This window comes from Staurois parvus, unplaced genomic scaffold (assembly GCF_062004578.1).
Source record: "Staurois parvus isolate SC_StPar_1 unplaced genomic scaffold, SC_StPar_1.0 ptg000483l, whole genome shotgun sequence".
In the NCBI taxonomy this organism is placed as follows: Eukaryota; Metazoa; Chordata; class Amphibia; order Anura; family Ranidae; genus Staurois; species Staurois parvus.
Window position 1 is genome coordinate 67962 of NW_028318279.1, and position 22355 is coordinate 90316.

Genomic DNA, 22355 nt, shown 5'->3' on the forward strand with positions numbered 1-22355 from the left:
TTGTTAGAGATCACCTTTCCCCATGCTGTGCACCACAAAGCTTGTACCGGTCTCCACTAACTCAGCAGTCCCATCACCGCTCTCCTTGTGACAATGTTCTGTTACTAATGGATGCAGGAAAACTTCTCCAAAACTCCATGCTTGTTCTACTCCCTGGGCCCCTTATTACACCTCTCCCTCTGTGACTCCAGCCTAGATCCCTAGGCACTCTATGCTGCGAGACTGGTCCTTGTTGGGAATACAACGGCATGTACTATATAGTATTGTGTGTTAATATCACTTGACCAGTAGATGTCACTGTACACTAAGGTTACTAGTTGTGCATATGTGTAAAACTTGTTGGCTCTCTCTCTTCTTCTCTTCCTCTCTTCAAAAACAAGATGTCTGCTGAAATGTGTTCTGTATGTTTGCAACTTAAGCCACACAAGTAAAACAGTGTTCTGCCTCATCACAAGCTACCAGTGTCTTCTCTAACACATAACCAACAGTCCTAGTGTGTGGGGAGTAGGTCACCAAGCAAGGGGCCAAGCGCACTACCCATTCCCCACCAGTATGTCCATCACCCTTGTCATGTCACCCTTTTCCTGGCTGATTGATTGCTTAGCGAGTGACACAAACACGGTGGCTCTCAGCAATGACAATATAGCTTCTCTGCTCGTTAGACCCATGTACTGTATCTTCTCTAACATCTCTTCTAGTCCCCCTGTTTTAGGCCCTGTTCTTTTGATATGTTTTACATGCACCCCTTTTAAGATTTCACTTCCGCCTGGCAGTACTCGGGTAGTTGCTTCGAATCCCAGCCACGGCACCACCTGCCTGGAGTTTGCACGTTCTCCCTGTGCCAGTGTGAGTTTCCTTCGGGTATTCCAGTTTCCTCCCACACTCCAAAGACATGCTGGTAGGTTAACTGGATCCTGTCTAAATTGGCCCTAATATGTGTATGTATGAATGTGAGTTAGGGACCTTAGATTGTACGCCCCTTGAGGTTAGGGACTGATGTGAATGTACAATATACAGGTGAAACTCGAAAAATTTGAATATCATGGTCTTCCATAACACCTCAGCAGTACCACAGGCTGATAGCTTCCATGCCACGCCGCATTGAGGCAGTAATTGCTGCAAAAGGGGCCCAAACCAAGTACTGAGTACATATGCATGCTTCTCCAATACACACTTTCCTGACAAAGTTCTCCAAGTGCCTTTGAATATTGTCCCTTGAGGTAGTCATACCTTGTTCAGTTAGTAAGTCAGTAACTGGCAGTAAATCCATACGGGGCAGCAATATTCCATATGCAACAGGTAGCACAAGTCTGTGAAATTTCATAGGCTCCCCATTTCATTGGGAACCCCAACTAGGCTCAACCATGGGGTGGTGCAATCTGATAGAGTAACGGCTACACTAATGAGCCCCTATTTATCTGACAGGACCTTTGAGGGGGGGGGTGGTAATCTTCCTGAAAAGAGCAGAAAAACCACACCAGCAGCATTAATCCTTCCTTCTCAGCATCCACCATCTCATAGGTCAACCAAGGATCCAGTGTAACAAATGACTTGTACACACAGTTACAGTTGAGATGAACAGACTCAGAACACATACCCCAGTGAAAGAAAAACCTTTCGTATTTTGGAAGCGCCTGCTTACACCTTTCTCAGTCTTTTTACCCTTGAGGAACCCTTGAAATAATGTTTAGTCTTGAGGAACCCCTGCTAAAACCAATTAATTGAGGTTCAGTGGGAAAAATGCCCTTTACATTGGTGGCCACTAGTAACAATGTCCCCTTTGCAGCACTGGTCAGAATGCCAATCTTACAGACAACTAAGAAGATCACTGACTGGCCATGTAGCATTGGTCCCTGGTATTCTGACTCCAAGTGTTGTATTAGTGACGTATCCCTTTACTGCGGACAGTCTTTATGGAGGGACAGGAGGGTTCAACCGAACCCAGGCTGAGAATAACTGTTATAGAGAATGCAGCAGGAAAGGACTGAACAGTGGAGTGAGTTACCGAACACTCCAAAGTGGGCATTAAGAGAACCAAGAACTGTGACAGAGGCATCTCTCTGCTGGAGCGCCCAATAGATCTACGATAATTCGATTCACCGGTCTACAACTGAATTCTTACTTTTGGGTGCATGCATTTCATATGTGCATCTAACACGGGATGAGTACTCTACGTGTAGCATTCTCCTAGTTTAGCTAGGGGGAGCTAGTTTTTAATTAGTAGTGAGGAAGGCTGAGTAGCAGCCTGGGTGTAATAGCCAGAAGGTCAAATCATGGTCAGGAGCTGAGCGGCTCTGCAGGCCAGCCCCCCCTGGAATTTTCCTTGGCTCTCATGCTTTGGAGGAAGGCCCTAGAGGCAGTGGGTGGGTCCGAGGAGTGGTTGGCTGCACTCTTGAAGGACCCTAGCCAGTCCCCAACAGGAGGCTGGAAAGGGGCTAAGGTACCCTTAAAATGTTGGAGCCTGCTCAGCAGCAGGAGAGTTCGGATGGAAGATGGAGAGGAAGATGTGAGGCTGGAGGCTGTGAGGAGGCCCAGTGGGATGGGGCCTACTTACAGGCCTGAAGCAGTAAAGGAGGAAAGCCCAGAGCTCACCGGCCCCCTGAGAGAGGATCACCTGTATGGCAGGGAAGGAGTGGCCCAGTTGATAGGCCTGGTGTGGTCGTGATCAGGGACACTGACTGGTGACAGTACAAAAAAAAAAGTATTTTTCAATTTTTATTTTTTTTATTTTTTCAATTCTTTTTTTTTCTTTTTCTTTTCATAACATAATGTGATCAGAGTAGTATAATGTTACCATAGTAACATTGTACTCCTCTGGGGAAGTGATCAGTATCTTTTTTTTTTTTTCTACATTATGATTGCTTATAGCAAAGAATGTATTTGCTATAAGCAACGGGCTGGTACACAGATCTGTCATCGGCTGTATCCGAGGTACACAGCTGGTGGCAGATCTCACCACAACGTGGCCCCATGGGCACATGCGAGGCCTGATCCAGGAAAGATGCCATATGACGCCCACCCTGATCAATGAGAGTCCTATTCGACCGTCATTTTGCTATTGGCCGGGTGGGAACAGGTTAAACTACTTAAGCTCCCCTCCAGCCACCTATTGGGCACACTTCCCCAGGGAGTGGCTGAGGTACCATAAATAGTCAGACTGCCCATTTGACTTTCCTAGCCCTCTATACTCTGGAAAACTCCAGAATGCAGGGGGCAGCAATCAAGTCTGCAGCCTATGAGTTCCAAACCAGCCCAAATAAACCATTGCTGCTCCAGGGAGCCAAAAAGAACTACATTTGCCTATGAACCTAGCAGCCTATCTAGGAGGACCCGGAAGTAGATGCTGACCCTGGATGAACAGAAACGGTGGCGTCCTTCTAGAGATAAAAGCAGATGGAGACATTTTCAGAGGATTACTGTGTGTCTTACCTACACATTACTTGGCATGCATGGACTAAAAAAGATTTCTGAAGCTAGCTCCACTTTAGATGTTTAGGTTTGGTCCTTGCCAGGGGCGGACTGACAACTCATGGGGCCCCTGGGCAATAGGGGATCATGGGGCCCCTGTGTCCTTGCCCACACTCAAAACACACCAAAAAAGCCTATGAAAGGGGCATCTCATGGGACCCCCTACTGGCCCTGGGCCCTCGGGCAGTGCCCGAGTTCTCGAATGGTCAGTCCGCCCCTGGTCCTTGCATTATATCATTTTACTTCTTCATATTAACATTAACAGAGCTGACATCACTGTGTCAAAAATTAAGAAACTGCACAATGGACCCAAAGAGCGTGCCGGTCGCTCCAATAAAAACACTCACCGGCCACTTTATTAGGTCCACCTGTTCAATTGCTTGGTAACACAAATTGTTAATCAGCCAATCACATGACATCTAGATGTGGTGAAAATGACTTGCTGAAGTTCAAACCGAGCATCAGAATGGGGAAGAAAGGGGATTTAAGTGACTTTGAATGTGACATGGATGTTGGGGCCAGACAGGGTGGTCTGAGTGTTTCAAAAACTGCTGATCTACTGGGATTTGAATGCACAACCATCTCTAGGGTTTACAGAGAATGGTCTGAAAAAGAGAAAATATCCAGTGAGTGGCAGTTGTGTGGAGGAAAATGTCTTGTTGATGTCAGAGGTCAGAGGAGAATGGGAAGACTGGTTCCATATGATAGAAAGGCAACTAGTAACTCAACCCCTCGTTACACCCAAGGTATGCAGAATACCATCTCTGAACGCACAACATGTCTAACCTGGAAGCAGATGGGCTACACTACAATATAGTGTGTGTGTGTGTATATATATATATATATATAAATATATACTATATTATATATATACTGCTCAAAATAATGAAAGGAACACTTTGAAAACCCATCAGATCTCAATGGGGAGGAATCTCCTGCTGGATCTCTATACTGACATGGACGGGGGATGGGTGAGGAACGTAAGGATGCCCCATCATTTGATGGAAATGAAAATGATCGACCTACAGAGGACTGAATGCAAAGACACCCCGAAAATCAAAGTGAAAAAATAATGCAGCAGGCGAGTCCATTTTGCTGAAATGTCATTGCAGCAACTCAGAATGGTCCTCAGTAGTCTGTGTGGCCCCCACGTGCTTGTATGCATGCCTGACAACGTCGGGGGAGGGTCCTAATGAGACCACGGATGGTGTCCTGGAGTATTCCCTCCCAGATCTGGACCAGGGCATCACTGAGATCCTGGAGAGTCCCAGGTGCAACCTGGCGGCATCGGAGGGACTAAAACATGACATCCCAGAGGGGTTCTATTGGCTTTAGGTCAGGTGAGCGTGGGGGCCATTCAATGGTATCAATTCCTTCTTCCTCCAGGAACTGCCTGCATACTCTCCCCACCTGAGGCCGGGCATTGTCTGCACCGAGGAACCCAGGACCCACTGCACCGGGAGGAACCCAGGACCCACTGCACCAGCATAGGGTCTGACAATGGGTCCAAGGATTTCATCCAGATACCTAGTGGCAGTCAGAGTGCCATTGTCCAGCCTGTAGAGGTCTGTGCGTCCCTCCATGGATATGCCTCCCCAGACCATTACTAACCCACTACCAATACGGTAATGCTGAACCATGTTACAGGCAGCAGAACGTTCTCCACGGCTTCTCAAGACACTTTCACATCTGTCACATGTGCTCAGGGTGAACCTGCTCTAATCTGTGAAAAGCACAGGGTGCCAGTGGTGGACCTGCCAATTCTGGTGTTCAATGGTAAATGCCAATCCAGCTCTATGGTGCCAAGCAATGAGCAAAGGGCCTGCTAGAGGACGTCGGGCCCTCAGGCCACCCTCATGAAGTCTGTTTCTGATTGTTAGGTCAGAGACATTCACACCAGTGGTCTGCTGGAGGTCATTTTGTCGGGCTCTGGCAGTGCTCATCCTGTTCCTCCTTGCACAAAGGAGCAGATACCGGTCCTGCTGTTGGGTTAAGGACCTTCTACGGCCCTGTCCAGCTCTCCTAGAGGAACTGCCTGTCTCCTGGAATTTCCTCCATGCTCTGGAGACTGCTGGGAGATCCTGGAGGAGTTGGACTGCCTGTGCAACCTCTGTAGGGTCCAGGTATGGCCTCATGCCACCAGTAGTGACATTGACCCTAGCCAAATGCAAAACTAGTGAAAAACAGTCAGAAAAGATGAGTAGGGATAAAATGTCAGTGACCTCCACCTGTAAAACCATTCCTGTTTTGGGGGTCTTCTCATTGTTGCCCATCTAGTGCACCTGTTGGTAATTTCATTAACACCAAAGCAGCTGAAACTGATGAACAACCCCCTCTGCGACTTAGCTCAACAGATCCATTCCCCAGGAGTTTCATGGACTTGATGCCTGACTCTGATAACAAAGTCTGTCTTTCATTTTTTTGAGCAATATATTTAAATAATTCTTTGCTTTCCCTATTGTGACACCAGAGGCCCAGAGGGAGCTGATAAGTCAACAACTCTTTTCTTCCCCCTCCTGCTGCTGGTGTTGAAGTTACTTAGTTACAACATATCATTTGAGACCATATAATCTGGTAACCGCTGCTATTTGGGTATTTTCATTTTATCAGTGTGGTGCTTTTATGTATTAATTGGGGATGTACCTCCTAAACCTTCATTCTTGTGGTCTACTCTTTTGAAGAGTAATATAGAGGTGTTACTAAAGAATTGTGTCTCTTTCATTATAATTTCATACTTTTGAAATATATCTGAACCAGGGGCGGACTGACAACTCATGGGGCCCCCGGGCAATAGGGGATCATGGGGCCCCTGTGTCCTTGCCCAAACTCAAAAAAGCCTATGAAAAAGGTACCAGGGGCATCTCATGGGGCCCCCTACTGACCCCGGGCCCTCGGGCAGTGCCCAAGTTTCCAAATGGTCAGTCCGCCCCTGGCCTGAACCCAGAGTGTCAGAGGTGTCGGGAGGCTTGCAAGGTCAGGACAAAGACTGGGTACAAGCATTATCAGGCGGCCCCTGCAGGGGTAGCGCTACATGTTATTTGTATGCTTTTAATTTCTTTTTTAATGTAGACTTTTTGTCCATTCAGGAGGAATCTGTCAACAGACCCAAAAGAAGTTTGGATTTATCTCGTACATCTTGTCTCCTCCATTTGAAGGCTGATTACTACTTTTTTAGGAGTTTTAGAAATTTACAGGAAGCTATTTCTCAGGTATGCTTTGGTTTGTATCCATTATTTCCATCACACAAAATGAACACAGATCTGGACATGCATCTCCATGAATTTGTCAAACTGGGATGTGGGATCAAAATCTTCCCTGACCACGATTTTATTTATTTCTGGCACTGGGGCAGTTTCCTCTGACGCCACAACCATGACCACCATTGGGAGGTTGTCGGGTAACTCTGATGTAGAGTTGCAAACATCACCCTCAAATTCAGGCAAAATTGCGACCTCATTCATTTTAGACACATTTTCACAATTGGTTTTCATGGATTTCCCCCTACAGTTTGAAAATAGTGTGAAATTACAGCCCAGTATTACTGTGAAGCAGTTCTCAACCATGCCCATGACATGATTTACAGTTCCACTAGGTGTCTCCACTAAGAGCACCTCAGTGGGATAGTCTTTGGCATTGTCATGTATACAAACTATTCCTATTCGGTCTGAGCCAGACATGGCAGGGTCTACCAGACTGACATGGACCAGTAAGAATGGGCTTCTGGAGTTCCTACCTGTGCTGCCAGAACAGGCTTGGCAAATAGTGACATATTGTATATTACCAACAGTATTGGGCCAGTCCTCCAAATCATGTGATTCAGGTGTTCCAATCCCCTCCATATCATGTGATTCAGGTGTTCCAATCCCCTCCAAATCATGTGATTCAGGTGTTCCAATCCCCTCCATGGACACAGGTGTATACAATCAAGCCCCTAGGCATGCAGACTGCTTCTACAAACATTGGTGAAAGAATGGGTCGCTCTCAGGAGCTCAGTGACTCCAAGCGTGGTCCCGTGATAGGTTGTCACCTGGGCAATAAGTCCATCCGTGACATTTCCTGGCTACTAAATATTCCACGCTCAACTGTTAGTGGGATTATAACAAAGTGGAAGCAACTGGGAACAACAGCCACTCAGCCACCAAGTGGTAGGCCGCGTCACATGACAGGGCGGGGTCAGCGCATGCTGAAGCGCACAGTGCGCAGAAGTCACCAACTGTCTGCAGAGTCAATAGCTAAAGACCTCCAAACTTGGTGTGGCCTTCAGATGAGCCCAACAACAGTGCGTAGAGAGCTTCATGGAATGGGTTTCCATGGCCGAGCAGCTGCATCCAAGCCTTCCATCACCAAGTGCAATGCAAAGCATCGGATGCTGTGGTGTAAAGCACGCCGCCACTGGACTCTAGATCAGTGGAAATGTGTTCTCTGGAGTGACCAATCACGCTTCTCTGTCTGGCAATCCGATGGACGTGTCTGGGTTTGGCGGTTGCCAGGAGAACGGTACTTGTCTGACTGCATTGTGCCAAGTGTAAAGTTTGGTGGAGGGGGGATTATGGTGTGCGGTTGCTTTTCAGGGGTTGGGCTTGGCCCCCTAGTTCCAGTGAAGGGAACTCTTAAGGTGTCAGCATACCAAGACATTTTGGACAATTTCATGCTCCCAACTTTGTGGGAAGAGTTTGGGGATGGCCCCTTCCTGTTCCAACATGACTGCGCACCAGTGCACAAAGCAAGGTCCATAAAGACATGGAGGAGACAGTTTGGGGAGGAGGAACTTGTGCTTCTGGAAGAATGGTCCAACCTTCCCATAGACACCCTCCTAAACCTTGTGGACGGCCTTCCCAGAAGAGTTGAAGCTGTTATAGCTGCAAAGGGCGGGGCCAAGTCAATATTGAACCCTACGGACTGGGAGGCCATTCAAGTTCAAGTGTGTGGAAAGGCAGGTGGCCCAATACTTTTGGCAATATAGTGTACAATGGATTTTTCTGCTTAAAAATATGACACTACATGATTGAGGAAGGCCTTAAGGATTTTTTTATCTGTGGAACTTTTATTATGTGCCTTAGTTAACCGCTTGCCGACCCGCCGCAGTGTTTTTACTGCGGCAGGGCGGCACCTGTGCACACAGCACCATCTTTAAACGTCGCTGTGCAAAACAGGTAAGGGGCGCGCATGAGGTGCGTGGCTGCCCTACCCGTCCCGCCGATCAAGGCAGCGGGTGTCCATCACCGGATCCCGGAAGGTCATTACCTGTCGGCTCCCGGCGATTACCGGTAATCACTGACAGATAGCACGGCTGCAGTGTTTACACTGCAGCTCTGCTATCTGTCAGTTCAGAGCACGCTGAACCTGAGAGAAGACTTTATCTCTCGGGATCAGCTGTTCCCATTAAGTACACACCCTCGCCCCTAGTAAAACACTCCCCGCACACAGTTAACCCTTTCATTGAATAAAAAAGTTAACCCCTTCCTCCCCAGTGCCATTAGTACAGTGTCAGTGTTTTTTTTTTTTTGCACTGATCACTGTATTGGTGTCACTGGGGATGTCAGTGACCCCAAGTCAGTTCCCCCCCAGTGTCAAAATGTCCGCCGCAGTCCCACCATAAGTCGCTGATCACTGTCATTAGTATAATGAAAAAAAAAAATCCCAGTATCTTTCCCGCCATTTGTAGACACTATAACTTTCACGTAAACCAATTAATTTACACGTATTGGATTTTGTTTAGCAAAGACATGTCGCAGAATGCATTTTGGCAGAAATTTATGACTAAATTTGATTTTTACTGGACATGTTTTATAGCAAAAAGGCCAAAATATTGGGGTTTTTTTCAAAATTGTCAGCCTTTTTTTTTTTAGTGCAAAAAATAAAAAAACGCACAGGCGTTTTGGTGTAAATTGCAGTATCTATCCCATAGTTTGTAGACGCTATAACTTCCACACAAAGCAATCAATATACACTTATTGGGATTTTTTTTTACCAAAAACATGTAGCAGAATACATTTTGGCCTAAATTTATAAGTAACTTTGAGTTTACTATATATTTTTTATAGCTGAAAGTAAAAAATATTGTTTTTCTTCAAACTTTTTGGTCTTTTTTTTTGTTTATAGCGTGAAAAATAAAAATCGCACAGGTGATCAAATACCACCGAAAGAAAGCTCTATTTGTGTGAAAAAAGGACGTAAATTTAGTTTGGGTGCAGCATTGCATGACCGCGCAATTATCAGATGAATTAGTGCAGCGCCGAGTAGCAAAAAGAGGCGTGGTCATTAAGGGGGGTAAATCCTCAGGAGGGCGAGGGGTTAAAGCCCATCTGTGGCCAAAGTTCTAGTTGTTTGAGGGATGTAGCTTTGAAGGCTTCTATCACCACGTCGTTACACCAGAAGGAGATTGCTGTTCACTTTATTTTAGTTGGGTAATAACAGTACATAAAATCCAAGGACTATTAAATAATCTAAATTTTCTTTTTCTTCTTTCAGATTGCTGGATATTTGATGGCTTTAAATGCAATATTTGAGCAAGTGAATTTTAACGACATTAAGTATATAAACTTTAAACTGAAAGTGTTACATGTAAGTATGGCCGTGTGTCTACGTGTCCTAAGTGTGCGATTTCAAATGTTAGGACTCTCCTCTGTAAGGTCCAATGTCATTTGATACCAAACTGAGATCTCTGTGCTTTGAGTGTATATACAGTATGTATTTACAGTTAGGTCCATATATATTTGGACACAGGCACAATTTTTAGTTTTTTTCAGGTATTTACCAAAACCAGCTATAGTTCTATAATGGATATGGGCTGAAAGTGCGCACTCTCAGGTGTAATTTGAGGGTATGTACATCCAAATTGAAGGAAGGGTTTAGGAATTACAGCTTTTAAGAGTAGCCATCCCCCCTTTTTTCAAGGGACCAAAAGTAATTGGACAATTGAATCAAAAGCTGTTTCATGGCCAGGTGTGGGCTACTCCTTTGTTAGTTCTTCATCAATGAAGCAGGTAAAAGGTCTGGAGTTGATTCTAAGTGTGGTATTTGCATTTGGAATCTATTGCTGTGAACCTATATCATGCTTTCAAAGGAGCAGTCCATGCAAGTGAAACAGGCCATTGTAAAGCTTCAAAAACTAAGCAAATCCATCAGAGAGATCACAGCAACATTAGGAGTGGCCAAATCAACAGTTTGGTACATTCTGAGGAAAGAAGAATGTACTGGTGAGCTCAGCAACATAAAAAGGCATGGACGTCCATGGAAGACAACAGTGGTGGATGATCGCAAGATCCGCTCTATGGTAAAGAAAAACCCATTGACAACATCCAGACAAGGGAAGGACCCTCTCTAGGACAGCGGTTCTCAACCTGGGGGTCGCGACCCCTTTGGGGGTCGAACGACGCTTCCACAGGGGTCGCCTAAGACCATCGGAAAACACATATTTCCGATGGTCTTAGGAACCGAGACACCGCTCCTCGCCGCCGCCGCCACCGCCGTCTCCAGGTGTGGGCGGGATGACATGCCGCCCCTTTCATCTGGACACACCTCGAGATCAATCCTCGCCTGTGATTGGCCGCCGGCACTGTAGCTCAGGAGAGGCACACAGGCGGCCAATCACCGGCAAAGAGGTGGCGCTTGGAGAGGAGGAGCCGAGCAGCACCGCGAAGATCGAGCGAGTGAAGAGGAGGAGAGCGGCCGGAGAAGGAAGACATCTGACAGGTAAGTGTTGGTACCATGGGAGAGGGAGGGAGCGAGCGAGCCCAGGCTGGAGCAGGGGTCTGCAAGGTAAGTATCATTGGTGTCAGTGGGAATAGAGCCCCATCATTGGTGTCACTAATACCAATGATGGGGCACTATTCCTCCCACTGACACCAACGATGGGACACTATTCCTCCCACTGACACCAATGATGGGGCACTATTCCTCCCACTGACACCAACGATGGGACACTATTCCTCCCACTGACACCAATGATGGGGCACTATTCCTCCCACTGACACCAACAATGGGACACTATTCCTCCCACTGACACCAACGATGGGGCACTATTCCTCCCACTGACACCAACGATGGGACACTATTCCCCCCACTGACACCAACGATGAGGCACGATTCCTCCCCCAAATGACACCAACGATGGGGCACGATTCCTCCCCCCACTGACACCAACGATGGGGCACAATTCCTCCCCCCATTGACACCAAGGATGGGGCACAATTCCTCCCCCCACTGACACCAAGGATGGGGCACTATTCCTCCTCCCACTTATACCAATGATGGGGCACTATTCCTCCCACTGACACCAATGATGGGGCACTATTCCTCCCACTGATACCAATGATGGGACACTATTCCCCCCCACTGATACCAATGATGGGGCACTATTCCTCCCACTGATACCAATGATGGGGCACTATTCCTCCCACTGACACCAATGATGGGGCACTATTCCTCCCACTGACACCAATGATGGGACACTATTCCCCCCCACTGATACCAATGATGGGGCACTATTCCTCCCACTGACACCAATGACGGGGCGCTATTCCTCCCACTGACACCAATGACGGGGCGCTATTCCTCCCACTGACACCAATGAAGGGGGCACTATTCCTCCCACTGACACCAATGACGGGGCACTATTCCTCCCACTGATACCAATGACGGGGCACTATTCCTCCCACTGACACCAATGACGCGGCACTATTCCTCCTACTGCAAAATTACAGTTATGAAGTAGCAACGAAAATAATTTTATGGTTGGGGGTCACCACAACATGAGGAACTGTATTAAGGGGTCGCGGCGTTAGAAAGGTTGAGAACCACTGCTCTAGGAGGTGGGCGTATCATTGTCAAAGTCTACAATCGAGAAGACTTCACGAGAGCAAATACAGAGGGTTCACCACAAGGTGCAAATACAGAGGGTTCACCACAAGGTGCAAATACAGAGGGTTCACCACAAGGTGCAAACGATTCATAAGCCTGAAGAATAGAAAAGCCAAATTAGACTTTGCCAAAAGAACTCTAAAAAAGCCGGACCAGTTCTGGAAAAGCATTCTTTGGATGGATGAAACTAAAATGAATCTGTACCAGAATGACGGGAAGAAAAAAGTGTGGAGAAGGCTTGGACCAGCTCATGACCCAAAGCACACAACGCCATCTGTAAAACATGGTGGAGGCAGTGTGATGGCATGGGCATGCATGGCTTCCATTGGCACTTGGTCATTGGTGGTTATTGATGATGTGACAGAAGACAGAAGCAGACGGATGAATTCTGCAGTGTTTACAGATATAATGTCAGCCCAGATTCAGCTAAATGCAGCAAAGTTGACGACTCTTCACAGTACAGATGGACAATGATCCAAAACACACTGCAAAATCAATCCAGGAGCTTTTGTAGGAAAAGAAGTGGAATATTCTGCAATAGCCGAGTCAATCACCTGATCTCAACCTAATTGAGCATGCATTTCCTTGCTGAAGGCAAAACTAAAGGTAGAAAGACCCACAAACAAAGAACAACTGAAGACAGGTGCAGTTAGAGCCTGGCAAAGCATGAGAAAGGAGGAAACACAGTCTTTGGTCATGTCCATGGGTTCCAGACTTCAGGCAAAGCATCAGAAAGGAGGAAACCCAGTCTTTGGTCGTGTCCATGGGTTCCAGACTTCAGGCAAAGCATCAGAAAGGAGGAAACCCAGTCTTTGGTCATGTCCATGGGTTCCAGACTTCAGGCAAAGCATCAGAAAGGAGGAAACCCAGTCTTTGGTCATGTCCATGGGTTCCAGACTTCAGGCAAAGCATCAGAAAGGAGGAAACCCAGTCTTTGGTCATGTCCATGGGTTCCAGACTTCAGGCAGTCATTGACAGTAAAGGATTCTCAACAAAATATTACAAATGAACATTTTATTCATGATTATATTCATTTGTTCAATTACATTTGAAAATGGACGGACTGTGTATAAAAATGGTTGCAGTTCCTAAAATTTGTACTTATATTTATGTTCAACCCCTTAAAGCTGATAGTCCGCACTTCACATTCATTTGGATTGTTTCATTTTAATTTATTCTGGTGGCATACAGAGCCAAAAGTATGAAAATTGTGTCCAAATATATGGATCTAACTGAATACACATCGATCAGCCTTAACTTTATGACCATCCATCTAATATTGAGTAGGTTCCTCTTGTGCTGTCAAAACAGCCCAGATTCCTCGAGGCATGGACTCCTCTAGTCCTCTGAAGGTAAACGGTTGATATCTGGCACCAAGCCATCAGTAGCAGATCCTTTAAGTCCTGTAAGTTGCGAGGTGAGGTCTCCATGGACTGGACTTGGTTTTCCAGCATGTAGGCAGGTAGAGGTTAAAACTTCCCCAGTTAGGCAGTTTAGGGTTATTTCGGTTTTCTGGTTCTTTTCTTGGCGGGTTTTCCTGGGTCTGACCCACTGGTTCTGTACATTTACAAGGTACAGTGGTCTGTACCCAATAGGCTCAGGGGTTCAAAGGCTTGAAAACTCACACGCACATAAGAAGCTGTTGGAACCATTGCTGGATTCTGTCCCATTGGCCTGCGAAAGATCCCGAGGCCAGAATGTCAATCATGTCCTATCTGCCCTCTGGACCCTGTTACTGCCTGAAGGGATTGCTGGAACTTGCAGACCGCCCTGAGATGCCATTCCTGGATACTATCATCATGGACGTTTTCCTATGCAGGTATGCTGGGGCAGCCACAAGCCTGAGTTAGGGACTAGGGACATTAGGAAAAGACTGCGCCTTATGTTGAAATGTCTTGCTAACTTATTCTTCAGCGGAGCTTTCAAAACTTTGCCTTTGCCTGGAGTGGATTTACTCAAGGGGTGTAATGAAAGTAATCGGCGCATATAGTCCACCATGTGGGTCAATAAGCATACTGACGTATGAAGATGTGGGTGCAAGAGTTCATACAGTGTGAAGATACAGTGGTTACCAATGGTAACAGCGGCACTCCTTCTGCAGCGATCTGTCTCCCATAACAATGGGAACAGATCACCACCACAGAGGTCCCTAGCCTGTACACAGGTACGGAAGAGGAAGAGTTAAGTGACGTGAATCCATTGAGTCAGCGCTAGGTGCACAGCAGGGCTCCATATCATTGGTAGTGTGGTAGCAGGGATATGCTGGACAGATGGAGAGGGCATTGGCTCTGCATGTCCCTCCTAAATGCACAAGTGACCGTGGTGTTGTATATTACATCAAAAGAGTTAACTAGAGTTCAGTCATCTATTTAAGTAAAGGTACCCCATGTGTAAATGTCTCTGTCTAGCATAGCCCAGAAGAACCCACACATGGTAGGCCTTTTATATGACCCTTGCTTGGAGCTCAGCAAGGAGCTGAACATTGAGGAGGGTCCACCTGCCTACCCTTACATTTGGCACCCAACATGGGGCTACACCTACTGCATACACCTGAAGACCACATCTAACGAGACCATAGCAAAACTTAGCTAGTTAGAAATGGTCCAGGCTTGCCCAGTAATAGTCCACGTGAACTACACATGTCTGCTTCCTGATTGACTCCTGCGGGGTTCCAGCACCAGATTGGCAGACATTCTGATAAGCAACCAGACCTGGAAAAGACGCTCAGATGTTCCACGTGTGTTGCTACCAGCCGCTATGGCGAGCCACCAGCTTCTGTGGAAAAGAGATGCCTCCGGTCTGCGATATCGGGGCAAAGTACCAACCAGTTGGCCCTCTGTCATTCAGGCACCCAGGAACAATTCAGAGTCATCTGTCCCTCCTGTAGGTGTCCGGCTACACTCATCCCTCAGGCTCGCTGTCAAATATGTAGCACACTGCTGTTCCAGTGTGTCTTTGAGATTGGTCTTGATGACCTCCCTAAGGCTACACCCGCTTCCGGAGATGCCACCTCTGCTGAACTTCCAGCAAAGATCCTTAAGCTGTGCTGAAGACAGCTCTCCAGGATGGCCTCCCCTGCTGCTCCTGGGGTTGAACTGCTGCTCTGCAATGCTACCACAGAGCCTATCTTTGGGAGGAAGATCGATCAGCCCCAAAGCCCCTTTTTGATGTACTGCCACCTCCACTATACTGGACAGGTAGAGAGGGAACAGACTCTGCATGTCCCTCCTAAATGCACAAGTGACCGTGGTGGTGTAGAATACATCAAGAGAGTTAACTAGATGTAGCACTACCCCTTTGGGTTTGCTTAGTATTTGGGTCCCCCTATAGTCCTGTACAGCCAGGCAACAAGCATTTGCTTCAGACTTGCAACAGGAGACAGTAACCAGTCCTGGAGCTTTGTTTTGAAGTTTTATTAGGGGAACTAGAACTTGGATGGGGTGAGGGGTGTATGGGATGGCAACAAACTCCTTAGCGACTATGTACAGGTGTTTACAGCAAAATATCTTCTGGAGAGCTAGCCAGCATCTCCCACAGTACCACCCCAGACCCCAGATGAATCCTCTCTTTATCTAGCTGTACTGGGTGAATCCCTAGGCAGGTGATCCAGTGCCTGCCACCACAATGTGAACAGACCTGGGTAAAAAGCTAGTCCAGTTTCCCACCGGAGTGTCTTTTTCCCCTTGCTGGCCCAGGAGGTGCAGGTCTACTCATATGGTCCTTCTCCTGTGTTGCCAATGGGTTGGTGGCTGCTACCAGACCTTCTAGCTGGGCCGCTCCTTTCCTGTGATACAGGTGGTCCTCTCAGGGGGCCAATGAAGTCCCAAGCTTTCCTCCTTCCAAGGTCTCTCTGCCTTTAAGTGAGTCCCTTTCCCATCTGGGCCCCCTCCATAGAATTCTACATCTCATCCTCTCTTACATCTTCCACCAGACTCTCACTCTCCAACTCTCCTGTAGCTGAGCAGGCTCAGTTACTCTTAAAGGTTGTCTTTTTCCCTTGCCAAGCCTCTTGTTGGGGATTGTTCAGGATTCTCTAAGACAGCGGTTCTCAACCTGGGGGTCGCGACCCCTTTGGGGGTCGAACGACACTTTCCCAGGGGTCGCCTAAGACCATCGGAAAACACATATTTCCGATGGCCTTAGGAACCGAGACACCGCTCCTCTATCCGACTCCAGGTGTGGGCAGGATGACATGCCGTCCCTGTCATCTGGACACACCCCCGGGATCAATCCTCATCGGTGATTGGCCGCCGGAACTGTAGCTCAGGAGATGCACACAGGCGGCCAATCACCGGCGAGGAGGTGGAGCTTGGAAAGGAGGAGCCGAGCGGAACCGCGAAGATCGAGCGAGTGAAGAGGAGGAGAGCGGCCGGAGAAGGAAGACATCTGACCGGTAAGTGTCTGTACCATGGGAGAGGGAGGGAGCGAGCGAGCCCAGGCTGGAGCAGGGGTCAGCAAGGTAAGTATCATTGGTGTCAGTGGGAGGAATAGTGCCCAATCATTGGTGTCACTAATACCTATGATGGGGCACTATTCCTCCCACTGACACCAACGATGAGGCACGATTCCTCCCCCCATTGACACCAACGATGGGCACTATTCCTCCCCCCACTGACACCAACGATGGGGCACTATTCCTCCCCCCACTGACACCAACGATGGGGCACTATTCCTCCCCCCACTGACATTACCGATGGGGCACTATTCCTCCCCCCACTGACACCAACGATGGGGCACTATTCCTCCTACTGACACCAACGATGGGGCACTATTCCTCCCACTGACACCAATGTTGAGGCACTATTGCTCCCCCTGATACCAACGATGGGGCACTATTCCTCCCACTGACACCAACGATGGGGCACTATTCCTCCCACTGACACCAACGATGGGGCACTATTCCTCCCACTGACACAAATGATGGGGCACTATTCCTCCCACTGACACCAACGATGGGGCACTATTCCTCCCACTGACACCAACGATGGGGCACTATTCCTCCCACTGACACCAATGTTGGGGCACTATTGCTCCCCCTGATACCAATGTTGGGGCACTATTGCTCCCCCTGATACCAATGATGGGGCACTATTCCTCCCACTGACACCAATGATTGGGGCACTATTCCTCCCACTGACACCAATGATGGGGGCACTATTCCTCCCACTGATATCAATGATGGGGCACTATTCCTCCCACTGACACCAGTGTTGGGGCACTATTCCTCCCCCTGATACCAATGATGGGGCACTATTCCTCCCACTGACACCAATGATTGGGGCACTATTCCTCCCACTGACACCAATGATGGGGGCACTATTCCTCCCACTGATATCAATGATGGGGCACTATTCCTCCCACTGACACCAGTGTTGGGGCACTATTCCTCCCACTGATATCAATGATGGGGCACTATTCCTCCCACTGACACCAGTGATGGGACACTTTTCCTCCCACTGACATCAGTGATGGGACACTATTCCTCCCACTGACACCAATGATGGGGCACTATTCCCCCCACTGACACCAATGATGGGGCACTATTCCCCCCACTGACACCAATGATGGGGCACTATTCCCCCCACTGACACCTATGATGGGGCACTATTCCTCCCACTGACACCAACGATGGGGCACTATTCCTCCCACTGACACCAACGATGGGGCACTATTCCTCCCACTGACACCAGCGATGGGGCACTATTCCTCCCACTGACACCAACGATGGGGCACTATTCCTCCCACTGACACAAACGATGGGGCACTATTCATCCCACTGACACCAACGATGGGGCACTATTCCTCCCACTGACACCAATGATGGGGCACTATTCCTCCCACTGACACCAATGATGGGGCACTATTCCTCCCACTGACACCAATGATGGGGCACTATTCCCCCCACTGACACCTATGATGGGGCACTATTCCTCCCACTGACACCAATGATGGGGCACTATTCCTACTACTGATACCAATGATGGGACACTATTCCTCCCATTGACATCAGTGATGGGACACTATTCCTCCCACTGACACCAATGACGTGGCACTACTCCTCCAACTGCAAAATTACAGTTATGAAGTAGCAACGAAAATAATTTTATGGTTCGGGGTCACCACAACATGAGGAACTGTATTAAGGGGTCGCGGCATTAGAAAGGTTGAGAACCACTGCTCTAAGAGTACAGACCAATCACTCCTCAGATACACCCACTGCTTCTAGACCTTTATCCAGACTTCTAGAGCAGAGGGAAATTCCAGAGGGCTGGTCTGCATAGTCTCTCAGCTCTGACCAAAATTTGGCCACTGCTAGTTATCACACCCAGGCTGCTACTCAGCCCTGATTAACATTTGGAGTCTAGCTCCCCCTAGCTAACTAGGAGGGTACTACATAGCATTCAGTCAATCGATCCAAGTAAAGGTACCCCATGTGTAAGGCAAGTGACCCTGTTCAAAGTGCTTAGCGTGGGCCTCTCATGTGACCCTTGCCTGGTGCCCAACGAGGAGGGGAACATGGAAGAGGTACAATCAGCCTACTCTGCAAGCACATCCCACAGATGCTCGGTGGATTGAGATATAGAGAATTTGGAGGCCATGTCAACAATTCTAACTTGTTGTTGTGTTCCTCGAACCATTCTTGAACAAGGGTGCATTATCCTGCTGAAAGAGGCCACTGCCATCAGGGAATACCATTTCCATGAAGGGGCGTACTTGGTCACCAACAATGTTTAGATAGGTGGTACATGTCCAGTGACATCCATATGAATGGACAGACCCAAGGTTTCACAGCAGAACATTGCCCAGAGCATCACACTGCCTGTACCGGATTGTCTTCTTCCCATACTGCATCCTGGTGCCATGTCTTCCCCAGGTTAGGGAAGCTCACCCACCCCGCCATCCACACGATGGAAAAGAAAATGTGATCCATCAGACCAGGCCACCTTCTTCCATGGCTCTGTGGTCCAGTTTTGATGATCACGTGCTCATTGTAGGCACTTTTGGCTGTGGAAACTGGTCAGCATGGGCACCCTGGCCAGTCTGCAGCTACACAGCACCCTACACAATAGGTTTGGGAAGCTCACCAACCCAGCTATCCACATGATGGAAAAGAAAATGTGATCCATCAGACCAGGCCACCTTCTTCCATGGCTCTGTGGTCCAGTTTTGATGATCACGTGCTCATTGTAGGCACTTTTGGCTGTGGAAACTGGTCAGCATGGGCACCCTGGCCAGTCTGCAGCTACACAGCACCCTACACAATAGGTTAGGGAAGCTCACCAACCCAGCTATCCACACGATGGAAAAGAAAATGTGATCCATTAGACCAGGCCACCTTCTTCCATTGCTCCGTGGTTCAGTTTTGATGATCACGTGCTCATTGTAGGCACTTTTGGTTGTGGACACGGGTCAGCATGGGCACCCTGACCACTCTGCAGCTACACAGCCCCATACACAATAGGTTAGGGAAGCTCACCAACCCAGCCATCCACATGATGGAAAAGAAAATGTGATCCATCAGACCAGGCCACCTTCTTCCATGGCTCTGTGGTCCAGTTTTGATGATCACGTGCTCATTGTAGGCACTTTTGGCTGTGGAAACTGGTCAGCATGGGCACCCTGGCCAGTCTGCAGCTACACAGCACCCTACACAATAGGTTAGGGAAGCTCACCAACCCAGCTATCCACACGATGGAAAAGAAAATGTGATCCATTAGACCAGGCCACCTTCTTCCATTGCTCCGTGGTTCAGTTTTGATGATCACGTGCTCATTGTAGGCACTTTTGGTTGTGGACACGGGTCAGCATGGGCACCCTGACCACTCTGCAGCTACACAGCCCCATACACAATAGGTTAGGGAAGCTCACCAACCCAGCTATCCACACGATGGAAAAGAAAATGTGATCCGTTAGACCAGGCCACCTTCTTCCATTGCTCCGTGGTTCAGTTTTGATGATCACGTGCTCATTGTAGGCACTTTTGGTTGTGGACACGGGTCAGCATGGGCACCCTGACCACTCTGCAGCTACACAGCCCCATACACAATAGGTTAGGGAAGCTCACCAACCCAGCCATCCACATGATGGAAAAGAAAATGTGATCCATCAGACCAGGCCACCTTCTTCCATGGCTCTGTGGTCCAGTTTTGATGATCACGTGCTCATTGTAGGCACTTTTGGCTGTGGAAACTGGTCAGCATGGGCACCCTGGCCAGTCTGCAGCTACACAGCACCCTACACAATAGGTTAGGGAAGCTCACCAACCCAGCTATCCACACGATGGAAAAGAAAATGTGATCCATCAGACCAGGCCACCTTCTTCCATTGCTCCGTGGTTCAGTTTTGATGATCACGTGCTCATTGTAGGCACTTTTGGTTGTGGACACGGGTCAGCATGGGCACCCTGACCACTCTGCAGCTACACAGCCCCATACACAATAGGTTAGGGGAGCTCACCAACCCAGCCATCCACATGATGGAAAAGAAAACGCGATCCATCAGACCAGGCCACCTTCTTCCATGGCTCCGTGGTTCAGTTTTGATGATCACGTGCTCATTGTAGGCACTTTTGGTTGTGGAAACTGGTCAGCATGGACACCCTGACCACTCTGCAGCTACACAGCCCCCTACACAACGAACTGCAATGTTCATTTTTTCTGCCTTCAACTTCAGAGACAACATGTTCCACCCACTTTCAGATGTCACTGTAAGAAGATAATCAATATTATTCACTTAAAGCAATATTAAACCCCAAAGCACACATTTATATCTTTATATTTATAAAAAAAAGAATTAAAACAATAATTTTGAATGTTGACCATAATAAATAAAAACATAAAATATTCCTTGAGTCTAAAATAAAAAAAAAAGGGTGAAACTTATGCCGGCCATAGACGGGTCGAAAAACGGCTTATTTGTCGGCAGAAAAAAAAATGGCCGATTTTCGCACTGTTAGTGAGTTAATTGGTCGGCCGTTTTTCGGGGTTTTGGCACATTGATCGTCTGATTTTCCCGGCAATGATGGGCAAATCGGCCAATTGTTTTACTGATAAAAAATGTGCGCATGAGCCGTGACCTGCAAGAAGAAGAAAAAGAAGAAGGAGAAGAAGAAGAAGAATTCCAGTCCGCTATTATATTTTACATGAAAAGTATTGCGGTTGCAAAATGTATCTATTTGTATCCAAATAAAAACATCTGTATCTGAAATGGATACAAATGGATACATTTTTGCAACCGCAAGACTTTTTCATGTCAAATATAATAGCGGAGCTCTCTGCAGGGACAGAAGTAACTAAATGCCGGCCGTAGACGGGACGAAAATCAGCCGATTTTTTTACCATTGGTGGAAATGTCAACCGATTGAACGACCGATTTTTCGTTGCCGGTTTCGACCCATCTATGGCCTGCATTAGAGAGTATGCATTTCCAGCAGACTGGCATATTAGGACTGGTCTGGAGTAGTTACTGTTGGTATTGTAGTTATTTTATCTATTGACGAGACATTTCCCATTCCTGTACTCTGTATAGATCATGCAGGAGGAGCAGCCAGGTGACCCTCTGAGTTCTCCTTACATCGGGATCGAAAAGCTGCTGATGCTGCATTCCAGAAACAACTGGAACCACGTCTGCCTTTCCTACCTGCTGACAAACCGCGACTACAGTGGCACCCTGGGGCTGGCCTGGATTGGAAGATCCGGTAAAAAACAAATGTCAGAGGGCTTTGTTCCTTCCGGGTCGAACGTTATTCATTCATAAAATAGAGAGTGGCTCAGGAACATACCACATGATGGCCACTAGATGGAACCGATGATCGTGGTAAATATGTAGTTATCAGTTCCATCTAGTGGCCATCAGGTGGTACTTTGTGGATTCACTCCATTCTGTATGAATGAATAACATTCGCCCTGGAGGGAAAAATGCCCAGAAACAGTCAATATTGCATCCTTGTGCACAAAACGAATGTCCCTGCAATTTCACAGGATAAATAACTCTGGGGGGTTTTTCTTCATAACTACACCTGGGAA

The 22355-nt window shown here is 47.7% G+C and overlaps 1 protein-coding gene across 1 annotated transcript in view; it reads left to right on the plus strand.

Moving 5' to 3' along the window:
• Positions 1-22355, plus strand: part of LOC149452305 (disintegrin and metalloproteinase domain-containing protein 10-like) — a 76012-nt gene that overhangs the window by 17760 nt on the left and 35897 nt on the right. The window contains exons 6-8 of the mRNA XM_089689529.1: positions 6555-6677; positions 9940-10032; positions 21859-22027. Coding sequence (XP_089545655.1) covers positions 6555-6677; positions 9940-10032; positions 21859-22027 — 385 coding nt within the window. The remainder of the gene's footprint in view (positions 1-6554; positions 6678-9939; positions 10033-21858; positions 22028-22355) is intronic.